Genomic DNA, 15,153 nt, shown 5'->3' on the forward strand with positions numbered 1-15,153 from the left:
GCCTGTAAACGAGACGTCACCGCCGGAGCCTGGTGAGTGACGTCAGGGGTCACGTGACCCACATCGGGCGTGTGGAACACAGCAGAATAAATAATGAATGTACATTAGAAATGTGTTTTTAATCATTTTTTAAGCCACCTTAACATATATTGATTTAGCTCGGATAACGCATTTAATTTAAAAACAGATTGAGGAAGATCCAGACCGATACGAGAGTAGATATATAACTAAATAATACAAATTTAAAAGAGTAATAAATACAGATGCAGCCGAGCTAAACTTGATGGTTAACGCATTAAGTAAACAATAGGAAGGAAAATGGAACTAACTTTTCAATGGCTTTTGTCACGAGAAAACCAAGATAAGACTGTGCCATGTGTTATCAGAGTCAAGTTTAGCTTGGCTACAACTGTACATTGAAACACAACTCAAAATTCTCCTGTACAATGTCTTCTTATGACCCTTATATTGGACTTTGTGTTGAGTTCTGGTCTCAGTAGGATAATGTAACATTTGGGAATGAAGATACAGCCCAGAAGTCCAGCACTGGAACATAAGATGGCAAAAACTTCCACAGCCACCATGTACTTCCCCTTGGTGCTGAGATAGGCTGGGATGAAGGAGATCCACACACTGCAGAACACCAGCATGCTGAAGGTGATGTACTGAGCCTCATTGAAGGTGTCTGGAAGTCTTCTGGCCAAGAAAGCTACAATAAAGCTCATCATTGCAAGAAATCCAATGTAGCCGATGGCCAAGTAGAAAGCAATGGCAGATCCCTCAATACATTGTAAGATTATCTTTCCAACCTCTATTCCAGTGTTATAATCTGGGAATGGTGGAGAATAAAACAACCAGAGGACACAGATCAAAACTTCTCCAGATGAACCTATAACAAGTAAGGATGTGGAGAGGTGTCTCTTCATCCACTGCCTCAGTGTCCTGCCTGGTTTAATGGCTTGAAAAGCCAAGACAACAGTGACTGTTTTAGCTAAGACTGAAGAAACTGCAAGGCTAAAAATGATTCCAAAAGTCACTTGTCGGAGGAGACATGATATATCTGAGGGACGTCCAATGAATAAGAGAGGACATAAAAATGAGAAGATGAGTGAGAGGAGAAGAATGAAACTGAGATTCTGGTTATTGGCTTTCACAATTGGAGAATCTTTATTTTTTATAAATATCCCCAACACAACTATAGTCACAAGGCAAAATGTAAGATTTATAATAATTAGAGATGACCCCAGTGTGTCTCCATAAGACAGGAATACAATCGGTCTTGGGACGCAGGAATCTCTTCTTCCATTTGACCAGTGATCGTTAGGACACACTAAGCATGTTCCCATATCTGCAATCAAGAAATTATTATATTTTACCATTGTAAATTTGGCGGAAATGTCAATTTATAGTAGTAGTCATGAAATCACTGGCCTGCGGGAAACAGCAAGAAGGCCGCGGTGCTACATCCAGCGCCACTGCCTTCTCAAACAGCTAATCGGCAATATTCCCGGGTGTCGGACCCCCACCGATCAGATGCTGATGATCTCTGCAAAGGATACATGACCAGTAATAAAAAGCTACAGAACCCCTTTAATGACCCACATTTTATATCCTTTGAGGATGTAGCCAGTTTTTTATCATTTTGCCTCTTTGCATTGGGGCTCCCAGATTCTTTGAACCTTAACCCTTATAAAGCTTCATGAGGTTTCGTTTTTAATAGGATTAGATGAACTTTCCCATGGTGCTGAGCTGGATTAAATATTCTTTCATTACATGTATTTATTTATTTATCTCAAAAGGAAATTTTAATTGTGATACTTATTTTATGACAATAATGAAATATACAAGTGTACTGTTAGTATGTAATCGGTTGTTGGGATATTTGGAGACGACATCTGGACACTGCACTGCAGCTTCTCAATATCTATACATGATTTTTACCAAACCTAATTATATGATAATTCCCCTGTTACACGGGCGGCTCAAGCTCACTGCTGCTGCTTTATATCCTAATCTTCAGCAACCATTGACTAGCAACCAGTAGATATTTAAGGCACCTTCCCCGGTAGTGGTGCTTACCTCTTCCTGTTTCTTGATTGTTTCTCTATTGCCTAACCTGACCTGTGCGTGATTTTTCATATTGATCCAGAGCCACTTGCCGTGACCTTGGTTATGGTTCTCAGATTTGCATGTATTCTGCCTGTCCTGACCTTGGCCTGTCACTGACTAGGAGTTTGATTGATCTCTCGGTGCCCTGCACCAGTGTCTCTGACTCCCAAAAGTCAGCTACCCAACCACATTGGGATTATTCCAGACGGTAGCGGCCTGGTGGTTCCCTGCAGTGAATTCTAAATCCCTGTTTGGAGATAAGTGTAAATACCTGCGGATTGGCTGGATAAAACCCTTAGATTTAACCCAAAGTCAAACCGGTTGGTTGGTACAGTGTTTCCACACCAAATGCCATAACATTCCCTTGATTACAATTTCTTAGTATTTCATGGCCAGTTTTTATACTGACATGTTATGGTGTTAGAACAACTGGCCCATTTACTCACATTTATCTTAGGATACATATACATTTATCAGCAGTTGCTTCATTAGGTTGGTGAAAAACATCTACTGTCAACAATAGCAGATCTATTCATTGTTATAATGGTAAAATGTGTGCAAATCCTCATATATCCATATGTCTGATTCATTTTGATAAAGGTAATGTTTTCGACAATGGTGCAGGACAATGTTGCCTATTTGGGTGCAATAACGGCACCTACCGAGCTGAAACCTCTCTCTGAAATCACAGTGAGGTATTGACAAGACAATTCAGCAATAGCAAAGTGGGCTACTTCTAGTCACTGTTTCAATTTTCCTCCCCAGAAGTCCATGGGGTCAGGAAATAGTGTTGTACTGATATCCTTTGCCCACCGCTGCCTCACTCCTTCCTGTAGGCACAGGCATTGCACTACTCACAGTGGCCCCACTCCTCTTCCTTTCACAGCTCTGGTTCCACCCACCATGGTCTTCTGTGAGCCAATCCTACTTTAAAGGCTTCCAGGCCTGCTCTATAGTGCACATGCATGCTTACTCTCAGCCTCTTGAAAGGTCGGCATGAGCACATCCAAATCCTTTCCCACCCTGTCCCTAGGTATTTTTGTTGCCCTCCCCTCTGTTAGGGAGCTTGAGTTTTTGGTTTTCTAGTCTCTAGTAAAACGCAAAAGTGCATTTTCTGTCTGACTATCCATTTAGCTTACTCCAGCCTGACTACCGACTCTGACTTCTAGTTGCCTTCCCTGACCTAAACCGGTTTCTTGGATTACCCTACTGCCACCTGTCCTGATCTAAGCCTTGTCTCACGGATATCCTTGTATGCTGCCTGCTCTAACCTTGGCCCATCTCCTGACTACACATATTTACCTGATCCTTCAGTGCTTTTCACTGGTGTGTCCGACCCTGTTGGTCAGCCACCAAATGCACTAGAACTATCTCAATTGGTAGTGGTTTGGTGGCTCCTCCTTAGAAAAGTCCGGATACAGGGGTTAAAGAGTGAATATCACAGGACTAACAGGATCATGCCCTTAGTGTTACTCCTAATCAAACCTGTTCATTGGTAAAATGGATCCACACCGACTCCATGGTAACAGAGTATGTGCTGGAGGAACGGCACACACAGTCATGTACACAACGAGACAATTTTAAACAATTTTAATGTACACAAAACTGTATAGATGGCTAGAAGTTACATAGTTAATACGGTTGAAAAAAAAATACATAAGTCCATCAAGTTCAACCAAGTGTGAATATCATATAGCATTATTAAATATGAGTAAAGACGCGGAACTGTGCGACATTTTGAAAATGAAACCGTTTTTACAGACAAATGGCCAAAAGTACCAATGCCATAGAGAAGAATGACATTTCTGTGAAGGTGCAGAACTGTGCAACATTTTCAAAACGACAAATTTTACAGAGAGCTGAGAAGAAATACTGCTGCCATAAAGGACAATAACAATTTAGACAAATCACGTAACTGTGCAACCTGTTTGAGAAGAGGACAGTTTTATACAGAAAGCCGACCAGAAGTATTATTGTCATATAGCAGAATTACATTAGAGTGAAGGCATGGAAATGCGTGAAATTTTAAAAAACTAGACAATTTTTATATACAGCTATTGATGCCACATTTATAGCAGAATTACATTTGGGTGGTGGCGCCACTTGCCTCACTGATTGCCCGTTATAACAGTATACTGGAGGCTGGACAAGATATGGTACAATGATAGCACACTGGGCCATTTCCAGACACTGTTCCAATCTGCCTCCCAGAAGTCCACAGAAAGGGCACAGTCATTTTGAAAAGGAGATAAATTTAAAGGGCGTCCATAAGAAATGTACCTGTCCGGGTTTCAGCGGTGCTGGAGCCACGCCCCCTGGTGACACGACAGCATCCTTAGCAACAGGATGCAATACTCTGTTTCTTCTTGCAGCTGGCGTGTGCTGGGGGATATTAGTGTAACATCCTAAGTATGTCACCAAACTTCTGTTCCCTGCTTCATAATGTTAACGTAAATGTGTTGTATCATCTTGTGTAATATAACCATGTATTTGCCAAAATGTATGTTTTTATGCCTGTTTTGTATATTTGCTGTAGTTCTTAATGTACACCAGCAGGTGGCAGCAGGTCATAGTTAGTATCTAGCCTGGAACAGACCATTCCAGTCTAGTCTCCCCTACATGAGCAGAAGTGGGATGTCCCATGCCATGCTTTAGGAGGAGGAGAAGAAAGTTAGTGAGGAGTGTGAGCCACCCCCTGCTGGGGTAGGCTGTGTTAGTAGGAGCTCCCAGCAACAGGGACCCCAACCAAGGATCCAAGCCTTGGCTGAGGCCCCAGATCAACCTTCCCAGCCTGAGTCCCTTACCTCAGCTGGTAGACCAAGAAAGCAGCCTTTCACAGAACTATCAGATCTCCAGGAAGTCACCATCATACCCTGTGAGCAGTCCTGTAAGTAAAGATCCTAAGACAAAGAGAAGATAATTACCTCACCAGCTAGTCAGACCCAAACTAAGCAGACTAAAGACAGAGCAGAAGATAGATACCTGCCAGATTCTAATAGGCGTATGATCAGATGCAGAATACATATAAATTCCTGCCACATATTGCCAAAACCTGCTGGGACCCTAGACTAAAGCTGTAACTTGTATGGATCAAAGCTGCATATCATAACATCAAGTAAAGACAAGTTGGACCCTATTATCTGTGTGGAATCCCATCATTCCTCAGTTACTCCTATTAACCACACTCAATTTATTGCATGTGAGCCGGGATACAGGAGTCCAGCCGTACCACAGGTAGGAGACACAGTTGACACTACCATATCTGCTATACAGAGACAATATCCCCCTCTGGCATTCCTCACCTGGTACATGAGCTCATACCATCTTAAAGGGCCCTGCTACAGTACCTGCGCAAGCTGCAACTGGCGTCACGAACTTATACACATATAAACTGACCCACTGCATAGCTGACCCACTGACCCCGTGTCCTGCTCATTGCATTAGCAATGGGCTGAATGCTCAGCTGCTCTATTACTGTGTGCTAGTGTTTCTGACTAATGGAGCTCAGAGTAATGGACCTATTAGGTTCTGATCCAGGGATTTGTGCTCTATATAAACCTGTTCCTGGCCATACACCAGTGCAGGGATAGTCTCTGGCTCACTAGCTGTGTTCCTGGTTCCTTGCTTCTGTGCTTATTGGATTGCTCGTTCCTCTGACTCTTCTGACCACTCTCTGTATCTGGTTTGGTACTCCGTAGCTTGTCTGGTTCTGACCCATGTATGTACGACTCTGGTATTTTGTTTGTCTGTCTTGTTTGTTAGTGCATCTCTGCACTTAAATAGCATAGGGACTATCGAACCGTTGCGGTCTAGCTATATAGGGATTCTACTGCAAGTAGGTAGGGACAGCGGGCTGGGTTCTAGACTAAGGGCTCACTGTCCATGTTTGTCCCCACCTGATAACTGAGTCTGTCATGTAAATTTCACTAATATAGCTACCAGCAATGGCCATCAGAACATTGCAAAAGCATTATAACCATACCTTTATGTCATCTGGATGTGTTTTCATGTCCAGGAAAAGCACTTTTATTCCTAGGAAAAACAGCTTCCAAGTTCCCATTGGGCAGGCTTTCCTTTTGAAAGTGCCTAAGTCCGCCACATTTCCCCGCTGTCTGCTATTCCCTTAACTTCCCAAGGCTGCCTCCCCCGACATCACAGTGATGCAGGGGAAGAAGCCTTGGGTGGGTGAGGAGAAGGCCTTTCTAGAAACACACTGATATTGATGCACTGAAATGTGCTGAACAGGAGCAAAATTGCAACTAGTTTGTAAAAAAAAAAAAGTGCAACTGCACAGAATATCCAGTAAAACGTGTGCTGCTGGAGGTACTGTGCATATGCCTATAAAACACTAACTATTGATGGTGAGGTTTTATGAATAAAGATAAAAAGGCTAGCTACTCATGCAGAGAATAAACATATCTTTTTGGAGGCTTTGCAAGATATTTGTGATTGCAGTGCATTACATGAACAGCTCTAGATGCCCTCACTGTAAGGTAAACACACAGAACAATGCCCCTATGTTCTCCTTCTCTACTGATAAAACCCTGACATTTCTCTACCTATTAGTTCAATCTACCAAACTAAGTATGTCCCTATACTATCCCTGCAATACCCTAAGATGGCTGGCTTGAGTTTGTAATTGGGGTCTGCCGAGTCAGACAGACTCATGTGACACAAGTTCACAATGGCATCTGTGCTTCAGACATACCACAGAGCCTGATGGGACAATATCTATCCTGCCACATGATAGGCTGTCTGTAAAGCCCGCCAGCCAGGGTTTCCCCCAGAGTCATGTGATCTGTCTTCCCCATCTTCCCCGCTCGATTTCTCTTGCATTTTACTAGTAAAATGGCAATCACTGTTTTGGCAATTCCTAAAAAGCAAATTGCCTAAACTATGGATTTGTTTGGCAGAAGAACTTTTGTGAAATTTATATTAACCACTTAAGGACCACAGGTTTATACCCCCCTAGTGACCAAGCCCTTTTTTACAAATCGGCACTTCACAACTTTAACGGTTTATTGCTCGGTCATGCAACTTGGCACCCAAATAAATTTTACCTCCTTTTCTTCTCACAAATACAGCTTTCTTTTGGTGGTATTTGATTGCTGCTGAGATTTTTCGTTTTTCTGATATTAACCCCTTAAGGACTCAGCCTTATTTCACCTTAAGGACTTGGCCATTTTTTGCAAATCTGACCAGTGTCACTTTAAGTGCTGATAACTTTAAAACGCTTTGACTTACCCAGGCCGTTCTGAGATTGTTTTTTCGTCACATATTGTACTTCATGACACTGCTAAAATTGGTTCTAAAAAGTTTTTTTGGCATAAAAAAATACCAAATTTACCAAAAATTTGGAAAAATTAGCATTTCAAAGTTTCAGTTTCTCTACTTCTGTAATGCATAGAAATACCCCCAAAAATTGTGATGACTTTACATTCCCCATATGTCTACTTCATGTTTGTATCATTTTGGGAATGATATTTTATTTTTTGGGGATGTTACATAGCTTTGAAATTTAGAAGCAAATTTTTATATTTTTCAGAAATTTTCCAAATCCCACTTTTTATGGACCAGTTCAGGTTTGAAGTCACTTTGTGAGGCTTACATAATAGAAACCACCAAAAAAAATCTAGAAACTACACCCCTCAAGGTATTCAAAACTGTTTTTACAAACTTTGTTAACCCTTTAGGTCTTCCACAAGACTTCATGGCAAATGGACATAAAATGTAAGAATTTCGATTTTTTGGAAAATTTTCCAAATGTTTGGAAAAAAACAAGGGTTAACTGCCAAACAATACTCAAAATGGGTTGCCCCGATTCTGTAGTTTGCAGAAACTCCCCATATGTGGTCGTAAACTACTGTTTGGCCAAACGGGAGGCCATAGAAGGAGGGGAACGCCATATGGTTTTTGCAAGGCAGATTTTGCAGGACTGGTTTCTTTTATACCATGTCCCATTTGAAGCCCCCCGTTGAACCCCTAGAATAGAAATTTCAAAAAAGTGACTCCATCTAACAAAGTACACCCCTCAAGGTATTCAAAACTGGGTTTACAAACTTTGTTAACCCTTTAGGTGTTCCACAAGAGTTAATGGCAGATGGAGAAACAATTTTGAAATTTCTATTTTTTGGAAAATTTTCCATTTTAACCCTTACTTTATTACTGGAAAAAATGGGTTAACAGCCAAACAAAACTCAATATGGGTTGCCCTGATTCTGTAGTTTGCAGAAACACCCCATATGTGGTCGTAAACTACTATTTGGCTAAACGGCAGGACATAGAAGGGGAACCCCATATGGTTTTTGGAAGGCAGATTTTGCTGGACTGATTTATTTACACCATGTACCCTTTCAAGCCCCCTGATGCACCCCTAGAGAGTAAAAACTCTATAAAAGTGACCCCATCTAGGAAACTACGGGATAAGGTGGTTGTTGTTTTGGGACTATTTTAGGGAAAATATGATTTTTGGTTGCTCTATATTACACTTTTTTGAGGCAAGGTAACAAAAAATTTTAATTCTAAAATTGTTTCTACACTGCGTGCAGAATTATTAGGCAAATGAGTATTTTGACCACATCATCCTCTTTATGCATGTTGTCTTACTCCAAGCTGTATAGGCTCGAAAGCCTACTACCAATTAAGCATATTAGGTGATGTGCATCTCTGTAATGAGAAGGGGTGTGGTCTAATGACATCAACACCCTATATCAGGTGTGCATAATTATTAGGCAACTTCCTTTCCTTTGGCAAAATGGGTCAAAAGAAGGACTTGACAGGCTCAGAAAAGTCAAAAATAGTGAGATATATTGCAGAGGGATGCAGCACTCTTAAAATTGCAAAGCTTCTGAAGCGTGATCATCGAACAATCAAGCGTTTCATTCAAAATAGTCAACAGGGTCACAAGAAGCGTGTGGAAAAACCAAGGCGCAAAATAACTGCCCATGAACTGAGAAAAGTCAAGCGTGCAGCTGCCAAGATGCCACCTGCCACCAGTTTGGCCATATTTCAGAGCTGCAACATCACTGGAGTGCCCAAAAGCACAAGGTGTGCAATACTCAGAGACATGGCCAAGGTAAGAAAGGCTGAAAGACGACCACCACTGAACAAGCCACACAAGCTGAAACGTCAAGACTGGGCCAAGAAATATCTCAAGACTGATTTTTCTAAGGTTTTATGGACTGATGAAATGAGAGTGAGTCTTGATGGGCCAGATGGATGGGCCCGTGGCTGGATTGGTAAAGGGCAGAGAGCTCCAGTCCGACTCAGACGCCAGCAAGGTGGAGGTGGAGTACTGGTTTGGGCTGGTATCATCAAAGATGAGCTTGTGGGGCCTTTTCGGGTTGAGGATGGAGTCAAGCTCAACTCCCAGTCCTACTGCCAGTTTCTGGAAGACACCTTCTTCAAGCAGTGGTACAGGAAGAAGTCTGCATCCTTCAAGAAAAACATGATTTTCATGCAGGACAATGCTCTATCACACGCGTCCAAGTACTCCACAGCGTGGCTGGCAAGAAAGGGTATAAAAGAAGAAAATCTAATGACATGGCCTCCTTGTTCACCTGATCTGAACCCCATTGAGAACCTGTGGTCCATCATCAAATGTGAGATTTACAAGGAGGGAAAACAGTACACCTCTCTGAACAGTGTCTGGGAGGCTGTGGTTGCTGCTGCACGCAATGTTGATGGTGAACAGATCAAAACACTGACAGAATCCATGGATGGCAGGCTTTTGAGTGTCCTTGCAAAGAAAGGTGGCTATATTGGTCACTGATTTGTTTTTGTTTTGTTTTTGAATGTCAGAAATGTATATTTATGAATGTTGAGATGTTATATTGGTTTCACTGGTAAAAATAAATAATTGAAATGGGTATATATTTGTTTTTTGTTAAGTTGCCTTATAATTATGTACAGTAATAGTCACCTGCACACACAGATATCCCCCTAAAATAGCTAAAACTAAAAACAAACTAAAAACTACTTCCAAAAATATTCAGCTTTGATATTAATGAGTTTTTTGGGTTCATTGAGAACATGGTTGTTGTTCAATAATAAAATTAATCCTCAAAAATACAACTTGCCTAATAATTCTGCACTCCCTGTACATTCGCTATTTAGTTTTGTGGAACACCTAAAGGGTTAACAAAGTTTGTAAAGTAACTTTTGAATACCTTGAGGGGTGTAGTTTCTTAGATGGGGTCACTTTTTTGGAGTTTCTAGTCTAGGCTACTTCGGGGGGGCTTCTAATGGGACATGGTGTCCAAAAAAACAGTCCATCAAAATCTGCCTTCCAGAAACCATATGGAGTTCCCTTCGTTCTATGCCGTGCCGTGTGGCTATATAACCATTTATGACCACATATGGGGTGTTTCTGCAAACTACAGAATCAGGGCCATAAATATTTAGTTTTGTTTGGCTGTTAACCCTTGCTTTATTACCGGAAAAAAAGGATTCAAATTGAAATTTTGCCCAAAAATTTGTGTTTTGGCACAGTTTATATTTTATATTTTTAATGCCGTTCATCCGAGGGGTTTGGTCAAATGTTATTTTTATAGGCCAGATTCTTACGGACGCAGAGATACCCAATATGTCTACATTTTAAAATGTATTTAGATTTTACACTATATTATCTTTTTAGGAACCCAAAAATTTATTTTAGTATCTTCATAGCCTGGGAGCTACAGTTTTTTTTTTTTTGGGGCGACTATCTAATGTAGGGGCTCATTTTTTGCGGGATGAGATGGCGGTTTTATTGGCACTAATTGGGGGTGCATATGACATTTTGATCGCTCGCTATTACACTTTTTGTGATGTTAGGTGACCAAAAATTGCCTTTTTTACACGTTTTTTTATTTTATTTTTTTAACGCTGTTCATCCGGGGAGGGTTGGGTTACATGTTACTTTTATAGAGAAGATTTTTACGTACGCGGCGATGCCCAATATGTATGGCTCTCAGACTTTGGAGACACTAAGCAGGCATCCTCAAACTGCGGCCCTCCAGATGTTGTAAAACTACAATTCCCACCATGCCCTGCTGATGGCTGTAGGTTGTCTGGGCATGCTGGGAGTTATAGTTTTACAACATCTGGAGGGCCGCAGTTTGAGGATGCCTGCACTAAAATGAATATTTTTTTGGGGAAAAAAATTGTTTCCGTGTCTCCAAAGTCTGAGAGCCATAGTTTTTTATGTTCTCTAGGGCAGTGTTTCCCAACCAGTGTGCCTCCAGCTGTTGCAAAACTACAACTCCCAGAATGCCTGGACAGCCTTTGGCTGTGCGGGCATGCTGGGAGTTGTAGTTTTGCAACAGCTGGAGGCACACTGGTTGGGAAACACTGCTCTAGGGGACTATTGGGGATTATAAAAATGTAGTACTCCATGGAAGTGTGATACTCCCTGAAGCAATCGATAACGCAGAGGCCCGGATGATCGGGGCACGTGTCGCACTGAGTGGTGGTATCCTTCCGTATCCTCCTCCTGCGACACACTTTGCACTTTTTTTTGGGTTCGTCCCTTCTTTCCAGTATGGGGGACCACACCTGGAAAATGTTGGCCAGGGACGGTCTGGGCGCCTCCAATTCCCAAGGTACTCCGGCCTGCTCTTTCCCGGTCCAAAAAGATCAGGTCCTTGAGGACTGCCTCATAGAATTGGAGGAATGCCCCTGTGCTGCCAGCGCTTCGGGATAGTACAAAAGAGTTGTACATGGCAACCTGCAACAAGTAGACCGCAACTTTTTTGTACCATGCCCGGGTTTTGCGCATGGCGTTATATGGCTTGAGGACTTGATCAGAGAGATCAACTCCTCCCATATATCGATTGTAGTCGACAATACAATCGGGCTTGAGGACCGTTGCAGTGGTACCTCGCACAGAGACAGGGGTGGTGCTGTTACCGTGGATTGTGGACAGCATAAGGACATCCCTCTTGTCCTTATACCTGACCAGCAACAGGTTTCCACTGGTAAGGGCACAGGTCTCACCCCTGGGGATAGGTACCAGGAGGGGGTAGGCAGGGAGGCCGCGTTGATTTTTCCGCATGGTTCTACAAGCGAACGTGGATCTGGTGGCAAGGGACCTGAACAAGGGAATGCTAGTATAAAAGTTATCCATGTAAAGGTGGTAACCCTTATCTAGCAGTGGGTACATAAGGTCCCACACGAGTTTCCCGCTAACACCCAGAGTGGGGGGACATTCTGGGGGTTGAATACAGGAATCCCGCCCCTCGTACACACGAAATTTGTAAGTGTACCCTGAGGTACTCTCACAAATTTTGTATAGCTTCACGCCATACCTCGTCCGCGTAGTGGGAAAGTATTGGCGGAAACGGAGTCTCCCCTTGAACGCAACGAGAGACGCGTAGGCCTGCTCAAATTTGGCCCCGAAGTGATCGATGACCGGCCGTATCTTATACAGACGGTCATGGGCAGGATCACCTCGGGGGGGACATGCTGCATTTTCGGAATAATGCAGACATTTCCGGATGGCCTCAAACCGGGGACGTGTCATGGCCATACTGTAGAGTGGGGTCTGGTAGAGGACGTCCCCACTCCAGTATTGCCTGACACTGGGTTTTTGCACTAGACCCAGGGGGGGTCTAGGGTCTGAAAGCTGAAACAAAAAAAAGTTTAGAATAAAAGTGCTTTTTTTCCCCCCTAACTAACTTTTCCCTTCTATCCCTGCCTAACGGTGCCTCTCCCTCACTGACCCTAACCTACCTGGGTGGCGATGGGTGCAGGAGAGTGATGGATGGCGATTAGGGGGGACTCAGGAGCTGGTGCTGGACGGTGCTGCAGGGTGCTCCTGCAGAACAGGAAGAGGAGGGGAGAGAGGAGCGCAGGCAGTTTGAATCTCGTGCCTCTCTCCCCTGCACCAATCAGCACCCTGGACAGCAGCATTCAGCACCAGGGCCAGCACCGCCTCTCCAAATCTTCATACTGCGATTGGTGGTGTGTAATCACGCCGAATGTACAGCAAACGCAGCAAACCGCAGGTCTGAATTGACCTGTGGTTTTCTGCGATCGGCGATACGGGGGCGGCATCCTGTTCCGATTAAACCCCGCGGCGCCGCAATCGCGATTTAAACTTAGGACGTACCGGTACGCCCTGAGTCCTTAAGGGGTTAATCAAAATAGGCCGCAATTTTCTAAAAAAAAAGTGTATTTTTAAATTTCTCTGGTTAAATTGTTCAAATATAATTACATTTCTATACAAGTTTGTGTCAGAATTTATTGTGCTACATGTCTTTGATAAAAAAAAAATCCAGTAAGGCCTCATGCACACGGACGTTTTTTTTTTGCGGTCCGCAAAACGGATTTCCGTTGTACTGTGATCTGTGACAGTTTTTTCGTCCGTGGGTCTTCCTTGATTTTTGGAGGATCCACGGACATAAAGAAAAAGTTGTTTTGGTGTCCGCCTGGCCGTCTGGAGCCAAATGGATCCTGACTTACAATGCAAGTCAATGGGGACGGATCCGTTTGACGTTGACACAATATGGTGCAATTGCAAACGGATCTGTCCCCCATTGACTTTCAATGTAAAGTCAGGAGTTAATATACCATAGGATCTAAGTTTTCTCCAATCCAATTATATATTTTAACTTGAAGCGTCCCCATCACCATGGGAACACCTCTGTTAGAATATACCATCGGATTTGAGTTAGATCGTCAAAACTCAGATCTGACAGTATATTCTAACACCGAGGCGTTCCCATAGTGATGGGGACGCTTCAAGTTAGAATATACTAAGAACTGTGTACATGACTGCCCCCTGCTGCCTGGCAGCACCCAATCTCTTACAGGAGGCTGTGATCAGCACAATTAACTCCTCAGGTGCCGCACCTGAGGGGTTAGTCCTGGTTGCCATGGTTACTTAGCAATTTTAGAAGCATTATACTTACCTTCGCTGTCTGTGACCGGCCGGGCGCTCCTCCTACTGGTAAGTGAAAGGTCTGTGCGGCACATTGCCTTTAGCACAGACCTGTCACTTACCAGTAGGAGGAGCGCCCGGCCGGTCACCGACAGCGAAGGTAAGTATAATGCTTCTAAAAATTGCTAAGTAACCATGGCAGCCAGGACTGCAGTAGGATCCTGGTTGCCATGGTTACCGATCGGAGCCCCAGCGATTAAACTGGGACTCCGATCGGAACTCTCCGCTGCCACCAATGATGGGGGAAGGTGATTTTAATTAGGTGGGGGGGGGAGGGTAGGCCGCACTGGCCACCAATGAATATAATACTGGGGAGGGAGGGAGGGGGGCCGCACTGGCCACCAATGAGTTAAATACAGGAGAGGGGGGTCAGCCCCCTGCTGCCTGGCAGCACAAGATCTCTTACAGGGGGCTATGATACGCACAATTAACCTCTCAGGTGCGGCACCTGAGGGGTTAATTGTGCGAATCACAGCCCCCTGTAAGAGATCGGGTGCTGCCAGGCAGCAGGGGGAAGTCATGTACAAAGTTTTTAGTATATTGTAACTTGAAGTGTCCCCATCACTATCACGAAGTGAAAACTCGGCTCTGAAAAAGCTTTTATGCAGACGAATCTGCGATCCGTATGTGTGAAAGTAGCCTACAGCCACGGATCACGGACGCGGATGCCTTTTTTTTTTTTTAACGGACCCATTGACTTGAATGGGTCCGTGAACCGTTGTCCATCAAAAAAATAGGACAGTGAACACGGATCACGGCCGCGGATGAACAAAGGTGCAACGGGCCCATTGAAAGTCAATGGGTCTGCAGAAAATCACGGAAAACGGAACAACGGCAAAGGATGCACACAACGGTCGTGTGTATGGGGGCCTAAGTGTATATTTATTGGTTTGCGCAAAAGTTATAGCGTTTACAAACTATGGTACAAAAATGTGAATTTCCGCATTTTGAAGCAGCTCTGACTTTCTGAGCACCTGTCATGTTTCTCGAGGTGCTAGAATGCCAGGATAGTATAAATACCCCCCAAATGACCCCATTTTAGAAAGAAGACACCCCAAAGTATTCGCAGAAGGGCATGGTGAGTTCATGTATGATGTAATTTTTTTTCACAAGTTAGCGGAAAA

The 15,153-nt window shown here is 43.4% G+C and overlaps 1 protein-coding gene across 1 annotated transcript in view; it reads right to left on the reverse strand.

Annotated features, from left to right (window-relative positions):
- Positions 1-428: 428 nt before the first annotated feature.
- Positions 429-15,153, reverse strand: part of LOC120998934 (vomeronasal type-2 receptor 26-like) — a 57,574-nt gene continuing 42,849 nt past the window's right edge. Inside the window, exon 5 of the mRNA XM_040429810.1 lies at positions 429-1,348. Coding sequence (XP_040285744.1) covers positions 429-1,348 — 920 coding nt within the window. The remainder of the gene's footprint in view (positions 1,349-15,153) is intronic.

This window comes from Bufo bufo, chromosome 4 (genome assembly GCF_905171765.1).
Source record: "Bufo bufo chromosome 4, aBufBuf1.1, whole genome shotgun sequence".
NCBI lineage: Eukaryota > Metazoa > Chordata > Amphibia > Anura > Bufonidae > Bufo > Bufo bufo.